We start from the raw sequence: 21,425 nt of genomic DNA, 5'->3' as shown, positions 1-21,425 counted from the left end.
AGGCTGTTTGTGCACTTTTGTTTACTATATTGCCATGTTTCCACCCCACATATTCTAATAAGTGACTTTGCAGTCAGGAGGATGAATTGGCTGTGTTTTGTTTGCAGCCTTAAGGCTGTGCCACTGTATTTTGTCCTTGTGAATGAAATCTTCAGGTGAGGTTGTGACCTGCCTCAGCTGAGACAGGTAGACCATACGAGGCAATTTAATTTGTCTTAGGGGTGAAAAATTCTTAAGTTGTCAATAATATTCCATTGGGTTTGTATTAAAGATCACAGGCTTTTTTCCTATCAGTTAGAGCATTGCAGTCATGCTGTGTAGCATATTGTATGTTAATTTTTATATTGACGTTACTAACTTTAACAGAATATAGCTGGAGTCACAGTTCTAAAGTTTTATTTCCGAAACACAACTATCTAACGTGGGAAAAACAATACTAGTATTTGAGAAAGATTTGAATGATTTTGGTAGTAGTAAAGAAAGTCACATGCCGGTCAGTTATGATTTTAGGATTTAGAATGCAGCATAATTGTTCTAATGTACACAGCCTTAACTGGGGAACACCCTGTAGAGGCAGTAGTTAGAGTTCAGAGGAAACCAGAAGCTCTGGTCTGGGTAGTTTTTTTGTGATCCCTGATGCCTACCAGCCTTCAGCCCCTTACGATTTATATGGCCCTTTTGTTCCCAATGGGTGAGAGCTGCCTCTAGCCATTTGTTCAAGTTGGGAGAGTGCCAGTTATGAGGCTGTCATCTATTTATCCATCAGGGCTTTTTTGTTATGTCCTGCTTTTGTTTCTTGGTCCCATGCATGCCAATAGCATCCATGGGGAAAGTTTGCAATTGTCTGACAATGTAGCTGTTCACACCTTTGCATGTGATTTAACCAAAGCCTTGCCCCCTTTACAGATGGTATGCCTGCATGATCAAACGACTCAACCAGTGGTTCAGCCAAGAAGGTATGCCTGGACAGGTGCATGCACCAGTCCCTCTTCCCCTGGGATGGAAGAGTTAACACAAGCCACTCATTCCTACTCCATTTCCCTCACCCGGCTTTTCCAATACCTGAGTCCCTGATCTAATTTGGGTCACCTGTGTCACAGTCAAGGCTTGATTTTTCTACACTACAGAACCAGACAGCTTTGGTCTAGTTAACTGAAAGTGTTAGAGTACACAAGTGGATACAACTGGAAGATAAACCCTTGTGTGTTGTTGTAACATAGTTTGATGTACTGCTGATTTTATTTTATGGACCCCTGTTTTTCTACTGTTGCCTGCATTTTCCCTGTAGAAATGAAAACTGAGCAGCCAAACATGCTTTTGTGTTGCATTGTCCCTGTCACCTCCCCTGATGACACAAGATATGTAGGATATCTCACACAAAAATTAAAAAAAAAAGATATGTAGGATATGATTATTGGAAGTACACCAATTCTTACACAAGCTAGCCTGACTGTGGACATTGTATAAACACAACAGGTTTCATGCATCCAGTTTCGCCCCCCCCACCCCCACCCCCCTCATGTCTGCTAATACAGAAGTGAGCAGTCCCTTTTCCTTTAAGTAATGAGTCCTTTCCTTGCCCAGCCTGCTTCTCAGCTCTGTGGCCTACTAATTATGACATTGTGTTTGGGCTTCCACATTACTAGGCCAGCTATTACTACCCATTTCTGCTAGCAGCGATAAACTGAATGCGTTATATATACTCTGGTAAAAGACAGTTTGATCATCAGGACTCTGCTTTAACTCTGGCAGTTATTGTTTGGTGCTATGTGTAATTACTGTGAAATGATATGGCAGGTTCTGTAACATAAGTGAAATGTATTTTTCTGTTATCTCGTTACTAATCTCTTTCTCAACTTCATCTGTTCTAGTGTAAAGAAGGTGGATTCCCACAGGAACTTTGGTTGGGTGTCAGCGCTGATGCTGTGTCTGTGTATAAACGTGGAGAAAGCCGACCTCTTGAGATCTTCCCATATGAGCATATCCTGTCCTTTGGAGCACCTTTTTCAAACACATACAGAATCACAGTGGATGAACGAGAACTTGTTTTTGAGACAAGTCAGGTGTGTATGTGTGAAAAAGAATAAATTTAAGGGTATCATTCTGGTGTGGGTTGGAGTGGGAGAGTAATGGTGTAGCAATTGAACTCAAGATTTTGTATGTAGGAGATGGTAAGGACCTGATTTTTTTTTCTGCTGAGTAATTATGTAGATATAGAATGGTTTTAAAAATTCCAGAACAAATCACTTGCTTTGCTTAACCACATTATTCATTTTTTTTTGGGAGAGCTGTGGTTTACTGTCTGTTGAACTCCAGATGCTAATTTGTAGTCTTTTTGCTTGTATTTTGTATATCAGTCTTAACTATGTAGCTCTGAAATATCCATTCACATCAGGTAATTCTAAGCCACCTTACTCTATGAGGACAATCAACTTGTTCCACTTAACTCTTGCCTTCTGCCTCTCTTAAATAAACTCCTTCAACTTTTTATTAATTATCGTCCACAACCTCTTCTCTGGTTGATAAAAAAAATATGCCTGACCTGTATATAAAACTACAAATATTAGACACATTTTCACTGTTTGTATCTTTTTATCTTTATCCATAATGAAGAGTTTCTAGTTTCTCACTTTCTGTATTATCTTTTGTGTAGTCTCTTCCGACTTATCTTTAGCTGCCATAATAAAATCGTTTTTAATCCATACACCTAAACAACTTCTTTCCCATTACTGCTAGTCTTGAAAAGCTCTCCTTCTCTTTTGAAAGCTCCTAACATGTAGATATCTAACACTGACATAATCAGTACATAGAAGTGGCAGCTTATACTGCAGTTCTTATATTTTTTGGTACTGCATGTACTGGTTTAATGTCAAGTATTGCCTCCATAAGTGCAACTGTTTCTGCTAATTTCTGCTGGCTAGTTCCCTAGAATAGGTCTGCTTGCATCCAAATGCTCTACTCAGAAGTTCAGCAGTAATACAACCAAAAATGGCAGACAAGTTTACTGCATCATCTAGCAGGTTAACTGGTGGAAAGTAAAAAGATACATTGGAACAGCACACAGATTTTTTTTTTATGATTTTCTGTTTAGTCATAAATAAGCTGTAATACCGTTAGATGTTTTTAGGCTGACATATTCATCTCAGGCACTCAGTAGGAACTTTCTGAAAGTGTTTTAGTCTTCAGACTGTTCAGGGCATTTTTCTGATCTGAGGAACATAAACTTATTTTTAAAATTCAAAGAAGATGTACAGTGAAATAGGTTCATAGGTTGGTACTGGGCTATCTGCCCGAAGGCATATATTAGCCCAGCCACGCTGTACAGTATTCACCGCCCCTTTAGTAGTTTCCTAGACCCTTGTGCTAGCAGCTAGTACCCTTGGCCCCTATCTAGTAGTGCTGTTGGTGTGATCCCCGGTGTGAACTTTCTGTTACATTCTAAATTGTTAATTGTTAGCATTGTTAAATGCTACAGTCTTCTGATTTCCTTCATAACAATTTCTTTAGAAGTATGCACAGATTAGTCTGTTGTTCACAGTTTCCCCATTCCTGGAGTTTTTGATGCCTTTCCTTGAGTCATGCCATAAGTAAGTCTCTTGAACACTATTATTACATTTTAATAACTCTGACTACATTATCCGTTTTGTTCTAAATCTGTACAGTTTAGCACTCTTATTGAAAAAACAGAGGTCTGTATGCCATGTACACACACTGCAACATGCAGAAAAAACAATTCTGCATCATAAAAAAATTACGTTTAAATGCAGACTGGGTAAACTTCATAAAGCTAGTTGCATGGAATAAAATTTAGTAATCCACAGCTTCCAAATAGTTGCTTCCCATTGGTTATTATTGCACTCATGAAACACCCTGTTCAGGTTTTCATTGATGGCAAGGAACCACTCTCTAGTCATAGGACTTTTCATCTATTTTGACACTTAAACATGAAACAAGACGTGGATTGCTTATTATTCAGAGGAGCTGGTAGGCAAATGTTTATGGATGCAGTTTATCATATCCATAGCTGGTCAGTCTGACTATGACTATAATAATGTTGAACTGGGACTAGCAAGCTAGATTTTCAGGTGAATGTTGGTTACTAGGCTGCTGCAACCCACCTGCCATAAGGATGTGGCTCACATGTGGGCTGTGACCAACTATTTGGTAACCATGATGCTAGTCTACTGCAAAAGTGAAAACTGGTGCAAAAGCACTGGTGTAGGAAGTTACAGAACATATTTATATACCTTGAAGTATACTGTCAGTTGGGATAAGATGAGCAGCATAGGATCTGTAGTTCATTTTTTGTTACCTGGAGTTCTGCGGAACTTAGGGAAAGGCCTGCAGTAACAAGAAATGGTGATGAATGGTTTGCAGAATAGGAGTTCAACGGGTTTCTGAAGTGAACTTTCAAAGTTTTGCACAGTCCTGCTGTATACATATTGAATGTATGTGTTTTATCCACTGAATGACTGTTTTCTTTGAGAGATTGTTTATAACCCATGGCACACTGAAAGCCTTTACTTTTATGCCAGTTAACTGTGACAGTCAAAATGGTAACTCTGCTGCATTCCTGACTGATGTGTATCCGATGCATATGTTAATTAAATAGGTGTATACATTTTAGAGTAATATGGCAGATTTCCTTTGTGAAAATGCTACGTGGATTCTACTCTGAAAATAGATCATAGCTCTAATGAGAACAATAAGAAGTAAATTAATAAATACATTAGTGTTTTATGGGAAGGGAGTCCCTTAGAGTTTAGGGTTGATGGGAAATATGTGGCCACAATCTTGGTAATGGATAGGATTTCACTGTGGTTAGGTTAATAAGTCTGCAACTTTTGGGTATGTAATTTAAAGCTGATGTAATAGAGTGTGGGGGCATATGGGGTGTGGGCATAAGCCCCTAAAGACATCTAGGGTTGAATTTTCATTGACTTGTTTCCTAGGTGTATTTGGAGTTTATTTATAAATCATAACATGGTGCGTGATATTCCTTGATTTGATTAGTATGTGTGTGGTCGATTCCCACTGGAGTCATGCTTTCTTCATTTCTTTTCACATGCTTCTTATTCTGTTGCAGGTGGTTGATATTGCCAAGTTGATGAAGGCTTACATCAGCATGATTGTGAAAAAGCGGTACAGCACTGCTCAGTCAATGAGTAGCCATGGAAGCGGAGGGAGCTGCAGGTGAAAGAAACACAATAGACTTATCAGTGTGTGACAGAAATCATTAGCTTTTTCACATGAATATAAATGTGTTTGCAAGAAGACAACCAGACTAGATGATGTAAAAAGTTGCGGAAACCTGTCTTAACTTCAGCAAAGGATCCCTGATGATGTAACACTTAATCGTTCCAGGGGACTGAAAAATATAGGACATAATTTTGACTAATATTCTGAATACCTCCTCAGAGCTTTATCTGTTTTAACCAAGATGCCTTTAAATGTGTAGTACAGTTCCACTTGTGGCTGGACCACAAGAAGTGCCTTATAATGTGGTAATATGAACATTATCATGACAGCAGCAGGGTTATGGACTTCATTACAAGAGGCTTGAAAAAACCCCTCATATACTCTAGAGACGTGAAGAGGTGGCGGATTTTTCATTTCAAGATGGTGCTCAGTACTTATGAGCTTACCTTCACCCTGTTGAGAAGTATTTTATTTGGAATGCTGCTGGCAGTATTCCTCATGAACAGCATTATTACTGTTTTGTTGTTTTTATTGTGGTTTGTGTCATACCTAAGCTCTAACTGTAATCCGTATATTGAAGCATTTTATTGCAAAGGGAGTTATGATGTGCAATGATGTATACAATATTTTATATGTACATTTTAATGGCTGAAGAAATGTAGTTATGTTTGGATTAAGTCATTGACATTAATAAATTGGGACAGTCCATTTTTCTGCAGTGTATAATCCAGTGAAAGAAGACTTTTCCAACAGTTTAATATATATAATATATAACAGTCATAGATTCTGCTATTATAAATTGAACTTTTGTAAGCTAGCACATTAAAAGAAAACACACATTATTTATACTGTTCATAATTTTTAATATACAGACTCATTAATCTATTATTACTCAGTATTTGAAATATATTTTAGATCCTAAGCATTCCCTGGTTTAAAGTTGCTGTAGACCTGCAGCTCAATGCAATAGTATTTCTACTTCATAATGGTGCAAAAGTTGTATTACCTCTCTTATCTGCTGACTGTTATTACCAGCAAAGATAATGTCCCTGCCAGCTTTATCTAGTGTCTTTGAACTTTATTTTTGTACCATAAAATGCTGTTTGGAATAATAAAATACATCTGCATTCATTTTATGTTTCTTTTACAAAAGAATAAGTGTTAAGGTTTCAAAATAAAAGTGAAGCATTTAAACTTGACAGAGGGACCCGACAGTGGGGGGGGCTACAAATGCAACCCTGTCACGCTCCCTTTCTGTCTTCAGGTAGTGCAGCCTCAGTGATTTGTGCAAACTAAAGTGTGAAAGCTACAAAATGTAAAGCATGCAGTGTGCGCAGGATTATTGTTTGAAGCTATTAACAAAGCAGCTGCATTGGGAAACAAACAGAAAAAGACCAGTTCAAGTGTGTGGGTATGTTAATTACAGAATACAACTGTAAGAATGCTTTGTTAGTATGTAGTTGTAGTTGTAGCAGCAGATAGTTAGTGCTTTGTTATAGGTGACATCTAACTGTGGTATTGACCTGATTCACTTAGGAGGTATTGATACAGAATTTGCCAAAATTTGATTTAATGAAAATCTCCAAGTTGACTGAAACACTTGCCACTGGACAACACAGCTGTCTTGTCCAACAGATTAAGTATGCCCACTGTGAATTTGAAGTATGAATGCAAAGTTATTTAGGTAGCACATCTGCCATTGATGCTAGAAGTTAGGAAGGCTGTGGGTTCTAGTCCCACTTCAAGTGATTGGATTAATGTTCAAATTGCTGTTGTACATCATTATAGGGTGTGCATTCCTGAGTGCACTGTCCTTTGGATGAGACATTAAACCGAAGTCTAATCTGTTTGAGTTGGTTGTAGTTGAGCTGGATGTACAAGATCCTATGGCACTTATCAACAAGAGTAGGGTTTGCTTTATTTACATCTTTCACATTATCTGCACTTTATACAAATATTCACGTTATTTATACTGTTTGCAAAATTTCACATCATATATATATATACTATTTACATTTTTTACAGCCCATCTTCATTCCCTTCTTTCTTCACCTAACATAGTATAATTAGGAAATATTAATGAAAACTTAACACAAAATAACCTTAATGCAATTTTCCTATTGAAAAAATATACATTCACCCTTCCCATCCCTTTTCCATAACTACCCCATTATTTCCTTTAACACATCTTCATCTTCTGTATTTTAAGTAAGCTTCAACATCTCATTGTCCATAACATCCATATAACAATAAACATCTTGTCCCATTTTTTTCAATTTCACTTTTGCTTTCCTTTCCATGCTTTCCATGTAATGCTCTCTCCATATTTATTTTTTCAAATATGTTCCACTTGTGTTAATTTTTAAATATTGCCCAGAGATTCTTATTATGTATACACTTGATGAAAAAATATTCTGTAGTGTCTTTTACATTCCAGTCTTTATAGTTTCTCTCCCAAAAGTTTCTATTCTGTATTGCTTTTTTACAGGTGATTTATTCAGCAGCAACCTCCACCAAAAATCACTTGCTTCATAAAAAGTTTCAAATGTTTTCCTTTTTTCATGTATAATTTTTTCTTCACTTAATTCTTTCCATGGATATATTAAATAAAATAGTCTATTATCTTTTTATACCATTCCTTTCTTTTAATAGCACGTCATCCAGTCTCTGTTTTCCACAAATTTGTTTTATTCAAGTATTCTTTCATTTCTATTTTTTCCCTTTTCTTTTGCTTTATTCCATATTGAATTGTAGCTCACATTTATCATTTTTCTCCACCATATTTTTCTTGGTTTCATTGACTTTTTTAGCTGTCAGAACAAATACATAGATGCCAGGTATGCATTTTTTAATTAGGCCTCCTCTTTGTTTTCTATTATAAATAGTACCCCTTCTCACAGGATTCAGTCTTGTACCACTAATAAAATTGAAAAAAAAAATGTCCATGATCTCCTTTTCCATATAAAACTCCATGGAAATGTGCACATTTTTCTTATCTGTGGGTGTTTAACTTGTATACTTTTTTAAAGAAAGTGTAAAACTTTTCCCCCATTGTGTCTACTTACAACTTTCATTTGTTCTTTTCATTGTTCTATTACTCTTGCATATTCATCAGATCCTGTACCTAGTATATTTATTTTTCTGTTGTAATATATCCCATTTATTTTTCTTACTTCACAAAATGTTTTACTCTCAGCTCTGTTTAATGGCAACCCTACATTTAATAGTATCTCAACTCTTACTATTACTTCATTTGTCCATACCTTATTTCTTGCAACTCTAACCAAGTCATCTGCATATGACGTGCATATTGATACTTTATTCCCAGTATCCAACTCCCATGCTGCATTTTTTAAACACCTTTATGAAATTATTAAGACATAAGCACGCTAACATTAGTAGAAAAGAAACATTCCGCATTAACATTTTATCCATTTACATACATTGTACAACATTTTCTTTCTTTATATTAAACACTAGTTTCATTCTTCTGTACGGAAAGTATGTCATGCTAGTTAAGTGCTTGTGTTTGCTTTATGGCAGTCCCAGGCCTGTCAGCTCAGAACTATGGGTCTAATCATTTTTCCTTCCTATACAACCTATTGTTTTCTTAAACCCAGTGTATCTGTTATCTGCCCATTATGATAATTTGGCAACATAATTTCCTCCCTCTCTTCTCGTATTGACTGTTAATAAACAGTAAGTATCATTTTGCAAAGTGTCTTCCCTAAACTGTTCACCAGGCTAAAATACCTTTGATAAAATTGTTTAATACTGAGTGTGCTGCTACTGCTTGCACTGATTTTATGGTTAAATTAGTAAGTTTTTATTATAATTAGTTTATTGGTTCCTTCTGGTGGCAGAAGGTTTTCAGGCTAGTTGTTTTACACTGAACTTTAAAACTTAGTAGCAAATCCACCCAAACATTACTCTAAACTAACCAAACTCCAAGCGGTTGTAGTCACCCCAGCCCCAAAGTCATTCCCACTGAAACCTTTGACTAGCACTTCCCCATGACTTCTGTAGCCACACTGATTGAGATGGGTATCTTGAGGCAGTGTAAAACCTGTCTCATGCTGTCTGATGATCATCTGTTACTCAAACAGCATAGCACGGTGTGTGAGAAGTGCACTTGTATATGTCCTTGCAGGCAAAAATCTCACATACAATAAACACAGACCTTAAATCATCAGCAGTACACCACACCTCAACAAGGCCATCAAGATACACATAATCAGTCATTTGCTGAGGTTCTAAAGATTCATTTGTATAAACCTCAAGGATCTCCAAAACATAACATAAGCACAAAGCACACTCAGCAAGTTGAGCCTACCTCTTTACCCAGCACAAGGAGTCCCAAAGTCATATATGCTGAGCCTGTAATGCAAGCATTGGCTCAACAAAATATTCTTGTTATAGTTGACTCAATTGTATGATATACAGATGTGCCTCTTACTAGGCTGACCCAAGAAAAGAGTAACTGTTAATTGTTTTTCTGGTGCCAGGATCTGTCATACCATGCATGCATTCAAGTCCTTGAACAGCAAGTACTAGTATGACTGTGTCATACTTCATTCCAGTGTCCATGACTTGAGGTGCGTCTCCCTGGACTATATGAAGACAGATCTGATGCTCTCAGACTATCCCTGGCAGGTATGAGCCTAGCACTGAATAACAGTCTGCCTTCTCCGAGGAGTACAAACAAAGAATAATTGCCTTAGGTTTTGGTATCATTTTGAAGGGGGTCCAATATTTGTCAACCTGGGAGGATATGATTGACAACTCATGCTTCTTTGCTAGGGATGGCCTGCATCTGTCCCCTATAAGTTTATGATTATTGCCAAAGACATTGCCCACCCCATAGTGCTTTTTTCAGGCAATGCCAGCTTGATAAACTTTCCAACATAATGAAACAAGCAAAGGGAAATATGAAGGTGTTAACCAAACAATGCTAGGAGCCTAAACAAAAAACATCAATCTCTACAAGCCATTTTCACTCTGGAGGATGATGCCTGTGTTGTGACTGAGACTTGGTTTAAAACAGTGGAGAGTACTCTTGCTCATGAGGGCTGTAATGCCTTCCACTTGTTTAGAACTTCTACTGCGCAGGAGGAGGAAAAAGGTGGGAGAGTCTCAATCTTCATCCAGAAGAGACTTGCATCAAGGTTGGTAGAATTGCATCATGCACTAGAGCTTCTTCATGTCCAAATAACCATCAGAAATGTCCCATACGGGTGGGCGTGGCTAGGATGTAGCCTGGTTGGCAGCATCTTTTCTCAGCTCTGCACTCAAAAGATATTTCTGACAGGAAACTTTAAAAACTAGATATTGTAGATAAACCTATTTTGCTGAATTACTTCTACTAATATCACTAGAAGTCTATATTGTAAAAAATGTGGCTTTAATCATTATTTTTTTTTTTAAAACAGGTTTATTGTTTTAACATACAAGAAAAATATCATAACAATTTTATACAAGTAATTAAAAATAGATATGATTATAACATTCAACAAACAACTAAAGTATTTACAAAGACATCCACTACAATCAGATCAATTAATTAAACTAAAATACCATGCTATTGAAGTTAAGATTTTTTTAACAAATTTTATAAGTTATCCCATACAATATAATAAGATGTTTTTCTAGTTGTTCTTGACCTAATTGTGTTTATTTCCATATGGCACACTATATTCATAACATTTTTAAATTCATTGAACGAAGGAGGTATATCTGAAATCCAATTTCTGGTTATTATTTTCCTAGCCACTGCTAGAATAGACCATAACAAGGGAAGCTTAACCTTTTTAGCACTTTGAGGCACAGGTGTGTTGAATAATATAAGAGATTTAGAAATAATGAAATTATCTGTAAAAAGAGCCTGCAAAAATTCATTAATTGACTTCCAGTATTCTTTCAATTTTATACAGTCATAAAACATATGAGCCCAGTCAGCATTAATTTCTACATTACATCTTTTACATAGATTATCTTTATTATTTATTTTATTCATCATCAAAGGTGTTTAAAAAGATCTATTTAAAAATTTCCATGTATAAAGTCTCCAGACTATGGAAGACGTAGTTCTATAGGCAGATTCCAATATATATTGTTTATCTTGTTGATTTGGTGGGTCCCCATTAATAGAAGTGAAATAATTCCAGTATGTATCTACACTGTAAAAAGTTTCTTGTCTGATAATTTTATGTATGTATGAAAGCTTACCTTTATAGGGCGTACACGGGTGTGGTGTGGTTTAGGCATACCCACAGCAAGAGAGGTCTCCGTTCAATCCTCTCGGGTGGGGGGGTGCCTGAGTCTGCATCCTCCTCCTGTGGTCCTGGTGTGCGTGCTCGGGTCCTCTCCGGTTTCCTCCCCATCCCCAAAGACATGCAATTGGCCCTAGGTGTGCGTGTGAGTGTGCCTCTGTGAAGGGGTTGGTCGGCTGGCTGCAACACACACCCCAAAAACTCTCTCTGCTGCTAACTATGATGACAAAGGTGATCTGTGGCAACTACCCCCTAAAAAAAAAGAAGAAGAAGATGAAAGCTTACCTTTATCAGAAACTTTATGTTGTAAATTTAATATCAAGTAATCAATCAGTGTTGGAATAGATTCTTTAACAGTTATAGACATTAGATCTGTTTTATTAATGAGATGTTGTCTAAAGGTCTGAACCTCTAACCAGCAAGTTTCTCTTAGATCAAATTCTTGTTTTAAGAAATCTAGATTTTTAATTTTATTATCAGATATCAACTGATACCAGTACTTTAGATCATTGTCTATAGCTAAATGAGTTCCTTCAGAAGTAGATGACAAAAGCATACCCTGAGTATACATTATAGGGAATATAATAAAATTCCATTCCCTATATTTAGGGTGCATGGATATAAAGTTACGATAACTAATAATAATATTTAATGGGTAACAAACCATATGTTTAGGTGTAATAGGTGAAGTACAAAATTCCTTTAGTAACCATAACATGGAGTTATTTACAATTATATTTTTATGTGTTAAGGAGATTTTCATGAAGTGCATACTAATTAGCTCCCAGTAATCTTTCCATTTTGCAACATATGACTGATCTATTAATAAAGTAATAACTTTTACAATAGAAGAGATAGTATATAAATTAAAGTCTGGAAAAGAAATACCCCCTTGAGACCAGCTATTAGTATGTTTCTTTAATGCAATCCTAGGTCTATTAGGTGCCCATAGGAAATTTAACATTAGTGTATTCAGTTTCTTGGTAATTATTTTTGTAGGTGGAAGTATTATTGATTGTATTAAGTATAAAATCTTGGGGAATATTATCATTTTAATAATTGTAAGTCTCTCCTCCATAGTAAAAAACATATTATTCCAGGAATTAAAAAGATTTTGTATATTAAGAAAACAGGTATTATAATTATTATATATAATAGATTTAATATCTTTGGATAGTATTATACCTAAATAAGTTATCTGACCTGAATTGGGTACATATTTAGTAAAATCACTAATGAGAATATTTTTTCGTGTATATATAGGTAATATTTTAGTTTTTTCTTCATTGAATATTAAACCAGAAATACTTTTAAAATTCATCATTTTATCAAATAGAGACTGCATAGAAGAATTAGATCCTGCTGATGTAATTAGAACATCATCTGCAAAAAGTTGAATTTTGGATGTAGTATTTTCATCTATTTCAAAACCCTCTATGTCAGTACTGTTTCTGATCAAATTAGCCCAAGGCTCCATTACTAAAGTGAATAATAGTGGAGAGAGTGGACACCCTTGTTTTGTACCTTTAAAAATGGGTATTTTTTGTGAAACATATGTTCCTACCTTAATATAAGCCAATGTTCCTTTGTATAAATGCTCAATTAGATTTACAAATGCATCTGAGAAGTTTGTGCACTTCAGTAAGGTAAACAGATAATCCCAACTTACTGAATCAAATGCTGAACTTATATCAAGATAATAAGTGTTAAATCTTTCTTTTTCCTATTTGCAAAATCAGTTAATGTTAAAGTTCTTCTTATATTATCAAAAGTATTTCTATTTACAATGAAGCCTGTCTGATCTATATCTATAATGCCGGGGATGATTGTCTTCAATCTATCAGCAAAAATACTCATAAACATTTTATAATCAACATTAAGTAATGAGATGGGCCGATATGAAGTACATCTAGTTGGATCTTTATTAGGTTTTAAAATTGGTGAAATAAATGTATATTGCCAAGATGGGGGGGTTATTAACTCAGTTTGGGCCAAAATAAAAACCTTATGTATTAATGAATATGTACTTTTAGAAAGGATTTTATATATCTCTGGTATAATGCCATCATTACCTGGTGCTTTGTTTGATTTAAGCTTATTTATTTGTGTAATAACCTCTGTATATGAAATACTTTTGTCCAATATTTTAATCCATTGTTTATTAAGCTTTTTATTCATGTTTGTGGTTATAAACTCCTTTATTTTATCTTTAGGTTCCATGTTAATGTTATTATTGTTAATATTGTGAAAGTGATTTCTAAATTCATCTAGTATTTCTGGTAGACTAGAAACATTCTTCTTTTTCCTTAGAGAAAAGATTTCTTTGATATGGTTTTGTTTATTCAACCTTTTTGTTTTATTTTTAAGTCTATGTAAGTATTTGGGGCTTATTGAATAAGACAAAAACTTGTATTTCTCTAAAGTTATTTTAACTTTATGAGTTAAAATTTCTTTGAATTTCTCATTTAGTTTGTTTATTTCTTCAATAACTTTCTTGTCCATAATATTTTCTTTATTATTATGTTTATAAGAATCTAATTTACTTTGAATATCTAACAATTCCTTATCCCAAGATTTCCTTTTATTATTATACCATCTGATACTTTGTCCATATAGATATGATTTTAAGGCATCCCAAACATAGACAATGGAGACTTCAGGAGTATTATTTATGTCTAAAAAATGTTTTACTTCTGAAAGTATATATTCTTTATAGTCTTTTAGTTGAATTAAGTATGCTGGTATCCTTTTGATCTGAACATTGTGAGTATTTTTTATCATGAATTCAAAAACAATTGAATTATGATCAGATATAGGACATGAAATGATTTTGTAATTAATTAAATCTGTTACCATCTGGTTAGAAATAAAGACTCTATCTATTTTTGAATAAGTTTTGTATCTGTTAGAAAAAAAGGTGTATGGTAATGATTTTGAATCTATCTGATTATTGATATCATTCAAATGATAAGAATTAGCAAAATCATTTAAATGTTTTGCATTAGATGTAATTCTTCTTTTTCCTATAGTGGTAGTATCACTTTCATGTAGTATACAATTAAAGTCACCAGCTAAAATAATATCTCCTATAGACAATGATATGATCTTATCAAGATGGTGTTTCACTGTATTAATACTAATTCCAGGTATCCAATATACATTAATTAAAGTGTAAGTCTTCCCATTAATTTGTATTGTAACCATACAAAACATTCCTTTGTCATCCTGATAAGACTTAATGGTTTTAGGAATGGGCATACTTTTATTCCATAAAATAGCCACTCCTCTTTTTTTTCTGAGTGTGCTCTGAACTAACCAATACTGTATATTTGTTTGTGTCTAGTTTATCAATATCTTTTTTCAAGAGATGAGTTTCTTGCAGGAAGACTAAGTTGGCCTTATGTAAATTAATGTATCTTATTAGGCTTGCCCTTTTACATGGATTATTCAATCCATTAATGTTTAAAGAAATTCCTTTTAAAGATGTCATTTGGCATTTTTAAAACTTAAGAATCTTATGATCAAAATAACAATTAACAACATGAGTAATGTTACATCTCCTCCTTTATGTGTACCTTTAGATATAGCTGTATTTATTGAATCTCTTATAGGATTTTGTATAGGATTCAATTTTGTTTGTAGTGACAATGAGTGTACAAAATGTATTGTGGATGTCAAAACTATATACATATAACAATGAACAAGTGAAAATAATGTAAGGATTAAACCTTGCATCCAGCCTGGAGTTAAAAACTCCAACTTAGTAGCATTTACCACTCAAGTTAACCCCTACCCTAAGCAGCAGTACCTCAGCTACCACCTTATCAATTTAATACTGGTTATATTTAACTTAAATTAACAGCTTTCAATTCAATTATCTAGCAAGACAAGACTACACATTTGATAAAACAGCATCATATAAACTAAAATAAACTTTTTTTTTAAAAAACTATTAATACTACTACTAACATCTATGTAATATAATACACTTGTATTCAAATGGCATTCAAATAAACTTGATATTAGGAACCAAGAGGAGAGAGAGAAATTAAAGACAGGAGAGAGGGAGAGAGAGTGAAAGAAAAAAAAAAAAGGAAGGCATATTTACATATTAATTTATTCAAAGTATGTAAAAATAAGTTCTAACATTCATTTAAATCAAAAACTTTGGCTAATATGGTTCAGACATTACATATATTAAGATGCATCTATTTTCTGTCATGTAAATGCAGTCAACAGCTTCCAAAAAAACCTTGAATTGCTTATATATGAGCATTTTACTCATACTCATTATTGTCAATAGAATAAAATATTATATTTATAGAAATTGTTATAAATCATACTGCATAGTTATGCAAATTCTCAGAAACACTTGCATTATTGTAAAGAAAGCCATCTGTATTTTGTATGTCTATACTGCTGCTTTAAAATATATCACATGACAATTTCTTCCAGAATAGAGTTATAAAGTTATTTATGCTTGTCAATCAGATGAATTAAATGAGTCATAGTAATGTATATGTTTGGAACATAAGTTTTTAACATAAATTAGTATGCTGCAGTCAAGTGGGTGGCCACGGTGGTGCAGTGGTTAGCATTGCCGCCTCACAGCAAGAGGTTCTCCGGTTCGATCCTCGGCTGGGGTGCCTTCTGTGTGGAGTCTGCATGTCCTCCCTGTGGTCGCGTGGGTTTCCTCCGGGTGCTCCGGTTTCCTCCCACATCCCAAAGACATGCTGCAGGTGGATTTTACACTCTAAATTGGCCCTAGGTGTGTGTGTGAGTGTGCCTTCTGTGGAAGGTTGGGCGCCGGGCTGGCAACTCGACACCATAAAACTCCACTGCCAATCAATGTGCGGACAAGGTGATCCGCTGTGGCGACCCCTAACCGGGAAAAAGCCGAAAGAAGAAGAAGAAGTATGCTGCAGTCAAGTAGACTTTCAAAAACACTTGAATAAATGTTTCATTTTCTATGCCTTTTAAAATAAGACATTAAAATAAGACATTTACTTACCACAAGAAACTGCATCATTTAAAATCATTATAACTGACATGTTTTATAAATTATAACATAGATACTTAAGTAATTATATAAAATAACTCACATTTAAATGTTAAAGAGTTCATTTTCCTTCACATAGTCGCATTTGCATCAGTTCTACTTCCTGGTAGAGTGTTCTTCCTGAATCTGCGATGTGTCAGTGTGATTTGCTTTCAGCTTCTCTGCGTGAATTCTGAGAGTTGAAGCTTTTAAAACAACTCAAGGACACTGTTCACGAGATCCCAGATTGTCTCCCTTAACATTTTGGTGGGAAACTTGTTAAAAACTAGTGACAAACATTCATTTAGCAGTGTAAATGCATCTAAACATGACAAAACCTTCTCGATGTATTTTACAGGTTATTACAGCCTCTATGTAAGTGAAATTAAGCCCAAAGTTATTAATAAGTAATAAAACTCAATATTTTTGCCCCAACTCAATTTTTATGCAAATCTTATTATTTACTGTGTCTGTATGATCAAAAGCATTTCTATATATTAATATGAAAGAGAAAAAAAAAATAAGAGAAAGAATAAAGAAAAGAAAAAGAGAGTAGAAAATAAGAGTGTAAAGCAGAAATAGAAAAAATGTAAGAGAAATCTATAAAAAGTATATACAATGGAATATTACTATTTATATTAATATAATTAAAAATAAAACATATTATTTACTATTATTTAGTTCTAATTATTATTAATCAAAGCATGACAGATTATTTGCAAACAAGTATAAGCAGTATAATCAAGAAAGTATAATTAGGAATAGCATTTGAAGAACATATAAACTTTTTACAAGGAATAAATATGTTATTATTCCATTTATCATATTTTCATTACTCTTCTCTCCCTGCCCTCCCCCACCCTTTACCCACTACATAATCTAAATAGAATGTCATTGTTTAAACAAAGAAAAGAAGAAAAGGAGAAAAGAAAAAAGAAAAAAATGTATCAAATTACTAACCTTACTTCTCTTTTTCAGAAAGAGAAACAAATTGAATAATAGCTTGTTGTTAGTTCCTCAGATATTTTGACTGGTTATGAAACAAGACATTTCTTTGCACACAGAGAATAACTTTGATTAAATCTTTTTCAAAATATTTGTGGCTTTCTGGAAATGCAGGAACTATATATAAAAAGATTAATAATGAAGTAAAATGATGAGAGAAAAAAAAGAAAAAAACCATAGAACAAATCCATTTGTTTTTTAGTCTCTTCTTCTTCTCTGAAGTCTTCCACGAAGTTTCAGTTGCCAGTCTCTTTAATGAAGAACTAGCCCATTCCATTTCCTGTATTTTATCCAAAATCTTATTTTTTTTGATAAACAGTAAAGCAGAGTCTAAGTCATCAAAAATTTTAGGACCATCAGGAAGGAAGATTTTTAGCTTGGCAGGAAACAGAAGGTATGTTTTAAACTGTGCTTTTTTAAGCTCCCTTATTAGTGACAGAAAAACTTTTCTTTTATCTATTACCAAGGAAGAATAGTCATTGTCAAAATGCACAGTTGTCTCATTAATCTTAACAGGAGCTTTAGCCCAAGCAGATTTAAGAACCATCTCTTTATCAAAAGATGATAGAAATCTAACTATAACTGATCTAGGATAGTTTTTGTTAGAGTTAGTATTAGCTATAGATCTATGTGCTCTTTCGATACCAAAAGAGAATGCTTCTGGTAAGTCTAAAGTTTTAGGGAGCCATGTTGTTAAAAAAGAAGTAATATTGTTACCTTCAATATTTTCTGGCAGTCCAAAAATCCTAATGTTATTGCGCCTAGATCTATTTTCCAGGTCATCCAGCTTTGTTTGTAAATGTGTATTTTGTTTCAGCAGAAACTCAATGTTGATTTCCTCTTCTTGTATTCTATTTTCCATGTCATTCACAGCTTCTTCTATGCCTGTCATTTGGATCTTCTGTTGCTGCAAGTCTATATGTAACAAGTCTATTTGTGTTGTAGTTTTTTCTACGAAGGTATTGATTTTAGTATCCATTTTATCCATCTTAGCAATAAGTTGTTGGATTATAGTTATCAGAGACTGAAGTTCTTTCTTGATGCTGGAGTCTTGAGAATTTGTCTTACTGGAACTCATTTCAATCTGATAAACTGACAGGAAAATTTCCAAAGTGATTTCTGACAGGAATATTGTTAGAATTTCCTTTCTTTTTTAGATATAGTTCAAGAACTATATAAAACAAACATATTTAGAAAGAAAGTTACTTCATAAATTATTTTTTTAAGTAATTAATTCCTGTCAGTGTAATGAAATTGGTGGAGCTGAAGAAATCTGCTGCTATCCTGTGTTCATCCTTGGCCACGCCCCCTTTAATAATTATTTTTCCTGTCAAAAAAACAAGAAGGAAGGTATCTGAATCTACTGAAAATGAGCTTTTTTAAGAATGCCACATAGGACCAGATGATGAGAAAGTAGATACAGTCTTTATTAAATGCTATACAAGACTTATCAGTGAAATTTGACACTTTTGAAGAGAGATCTACAAAAGAAATACAGCAACTACAAGAAATAATGGCGCAACAGAAGTCTCAAATAGCTGACATAGAGAGATCCCTAAATGATACTGAGGGCAGACTCTCAGAACAAGATCTTCAGCTACATTTTTTATCAAAACAAAATGCTTCATTACAAAATAAAATAGAGGATCTAGAGAACAGGTCCAGACTAAATAACCTTCGCATCTATGGGCTACCAGAGAAAACAGAGGGAGATAACATGGTGACATTCCTTACTACCCTGTTACCAGAAGTTTTAAAATTGCCTGAAACTCTTTCTTATGGAATTGAAAGAGCCCATAGATCCTTAAGAGCTGCTTAATCAACCATCAAACCAAAAAATCACCCGAGATAAACATCTTTTTCATCACAGGACAAGGAACTTATTTTAAAGACAGCATGGTCAACTTCTCCAGTTAAATACAAAGACAACATAATCAGATTTGATAATGATTATTCTGCTGGAGTTATAACTGCAAGAAAAGAATGTCTCCCTCTGATAAAGGAATTGAAAAAAAGGCAACTTAAAGTGCACCTGCTGTTCCCTGCAAGAATAAAAATATTTTTTACTGAAGGTCCTAAAACTTTTGACACTCTACAAGCAACAGTCTCTTATCTTTCAGCTAATAAAACCTTGGATAAAGTGGAAGAAATGGATTGGAGCTCCTTTGGGGTAAAGAGACATGCAGAAAAAAATGAATGGAGCACTGCTGACAAGAAGAAGAAAAAACTAAGAGACACATGGAAAGCACAAACAATATTGTTTTCTATTTGCTCTGTAAGGTAAAAAAGTTCTTCTTTAAAAGCATTCATGCTGTACATATGTGTCAGTCTTTAAAGCAATATAAATACAGGATAAACAGGACATTTTATAACTAAAGGAAACAACCCTAAAGAAAGCAAGGTAACATATCTTTCTTTATTACAGTGTAAATACTTAGTCATGATTTCTCCAACTCTAAATGATATTAAGATAATTCATTTATAAATTACCTGCCTTTTACTGCTAGTATAGAATATGATGCATTTACACTGACATATTAATGTGGTGTGCTTAAATGAACATGATTATTTTTATATTATTTACACTAAGCTGCATGAAATATCTAAACTGTTGCATTTAATTCACATAATAATATATAAATGCTGATAGTAATAACTGTCAAAATGTGCCTTGAAAAGTAGTTATCTATTATTTGATGCTAAAAGTGCCTTTTTGACTAACAATCAACTGTTTGGCTTGTATATCCGCCCTTAATGTTAAGAAAACTAATAGTTTAATGAGCTCGTGTTCAGTTTAAAAAGCTCTAAAAGCTTCACTTACTTTGTTTTTGGCTTCCTGCCATGGTCATGAGCTGGGAACTCTTATTTTACCATCCCTAGAGTGGAGGTTCTTCAGTTAGAATCCATTAGTGTGTGTTAAATCCTCTACAAATGTACGAACAGCACAAAATGAAAGTAAACAGTCTGAGAGATGTCAGCACTGAAACAAGGCAATATGGGTGTGGTTTAAGCTCTTAAGCTACATAAAATAACAAGCACACTATTTATGAGATGGCAAAGTGCTTTTACAGTTTAACAAATGTTAAAAGTGCACTGAAGTACCTAACAAATTTAGAGGGCATCAACACTTGCATGATGTTTTATTATATTGTACCATTTGTTATTCATTTTGAATTGTACACATAAACAGCACACAAGGCTTAAAAAGAAGTATCACTTGGAAGAAACTGTATGAATAGTTAACACATACAGACTTTACTATAATCTTTTCTGATAACATCACCCAAGTAAATTACTATAATTTAACTTAATTTTATGAAAATTTAATATATTTAAGTCCTTGACTGGAACTATATAACATATTTGTAAACACATTGTAGTTATTTGTTATTAGGCATTTTAAAGGTAAAAAGGAGTTGCTGTTTAATTATTAAGATACTCTGCAAACATTAAATTGGTCAAGTAGCACAGTCATTAAGCAGTAATGAGTAAAAAAAAATCTCATAGACTTGCTTATGATATTGTTAAATATACATAAAAAAGAACTGCTGAATTATAAGTATGCTTTTATTAAAGGCAAGTTATACTAATATTGAACATCTCCACTGAAAATGAATGGTTGTGTAGAGAGACAGTAACTCCCATTATATGACCAAGGCTAAATAAATTGTCTTGTATGTCTAAATTGATCAGCCTTGAACCTTAGATTACAAATAGACATGCAATGTACTTTTATTTATAATACTGAAGTCATTGTCAGCTATATCTCATATTAATCACTTTTGTCTATATATCTCATGTTTTTTTAAAATATGACCAGTATTAAAATATGAATTGAATAGCATAGGCATTTACTAATATATTGCTGTTGGTACATGATATGCATATAAATAACAGGTCTAATTTCTGTCTAT

At 33.9% G+C, this 21,425-nt stretch overlaps 1 protein-coding gene across 2 annotated transcripts in view; it reads left to right on the top strand.

Annotated features, from left to right (window-relative positions):
• The window catches only part of MYO10 (myosin X), a 566,410-nt gene extending 560,080 nt beyond the window's left edge, over positions 1-6,330 (top strand). For both annotated transcript variants that reach the window (XM_044065222.1, XM_044065223.1), the window contains 2 exons: positions 1,872-2,063; positions 5,087-6,330. In XM_044065222.1, coding sequence (XP_043921157.1) covers positions 1,872-2,063; positions 5,087-5,197 — 303 coding nt within the window. In that variant the 3' untranslated portion in view covers positions 5,198-6,330. The remainder of the gene's footprint in view (positions 1-1,871; positions 2,064-5,086) is intronic.
• Positions 6,331-21,425: the final 15,095 nt, after the last annotated feature.

The sequence above is a fragment of the Protopterus annectens genome, chromosome 3.part0 (assembly GCF_019279795.1).
Source record: "Protopterus annectens isolate FY-2018-M chromosome 3.part0, PAN1.0, whole genome shotgun sequence".
NCBI lineage: Eukaryota > Metazoa > Chordata > Ceratodontiformes > Protopteridae > Protopterus > Protopterus annectens.
The sequence above is the reverse complement of the archived record's forward strand: the minus strand, read 5'-3'. Positions and strand labels throughout refer to the sequence as shown.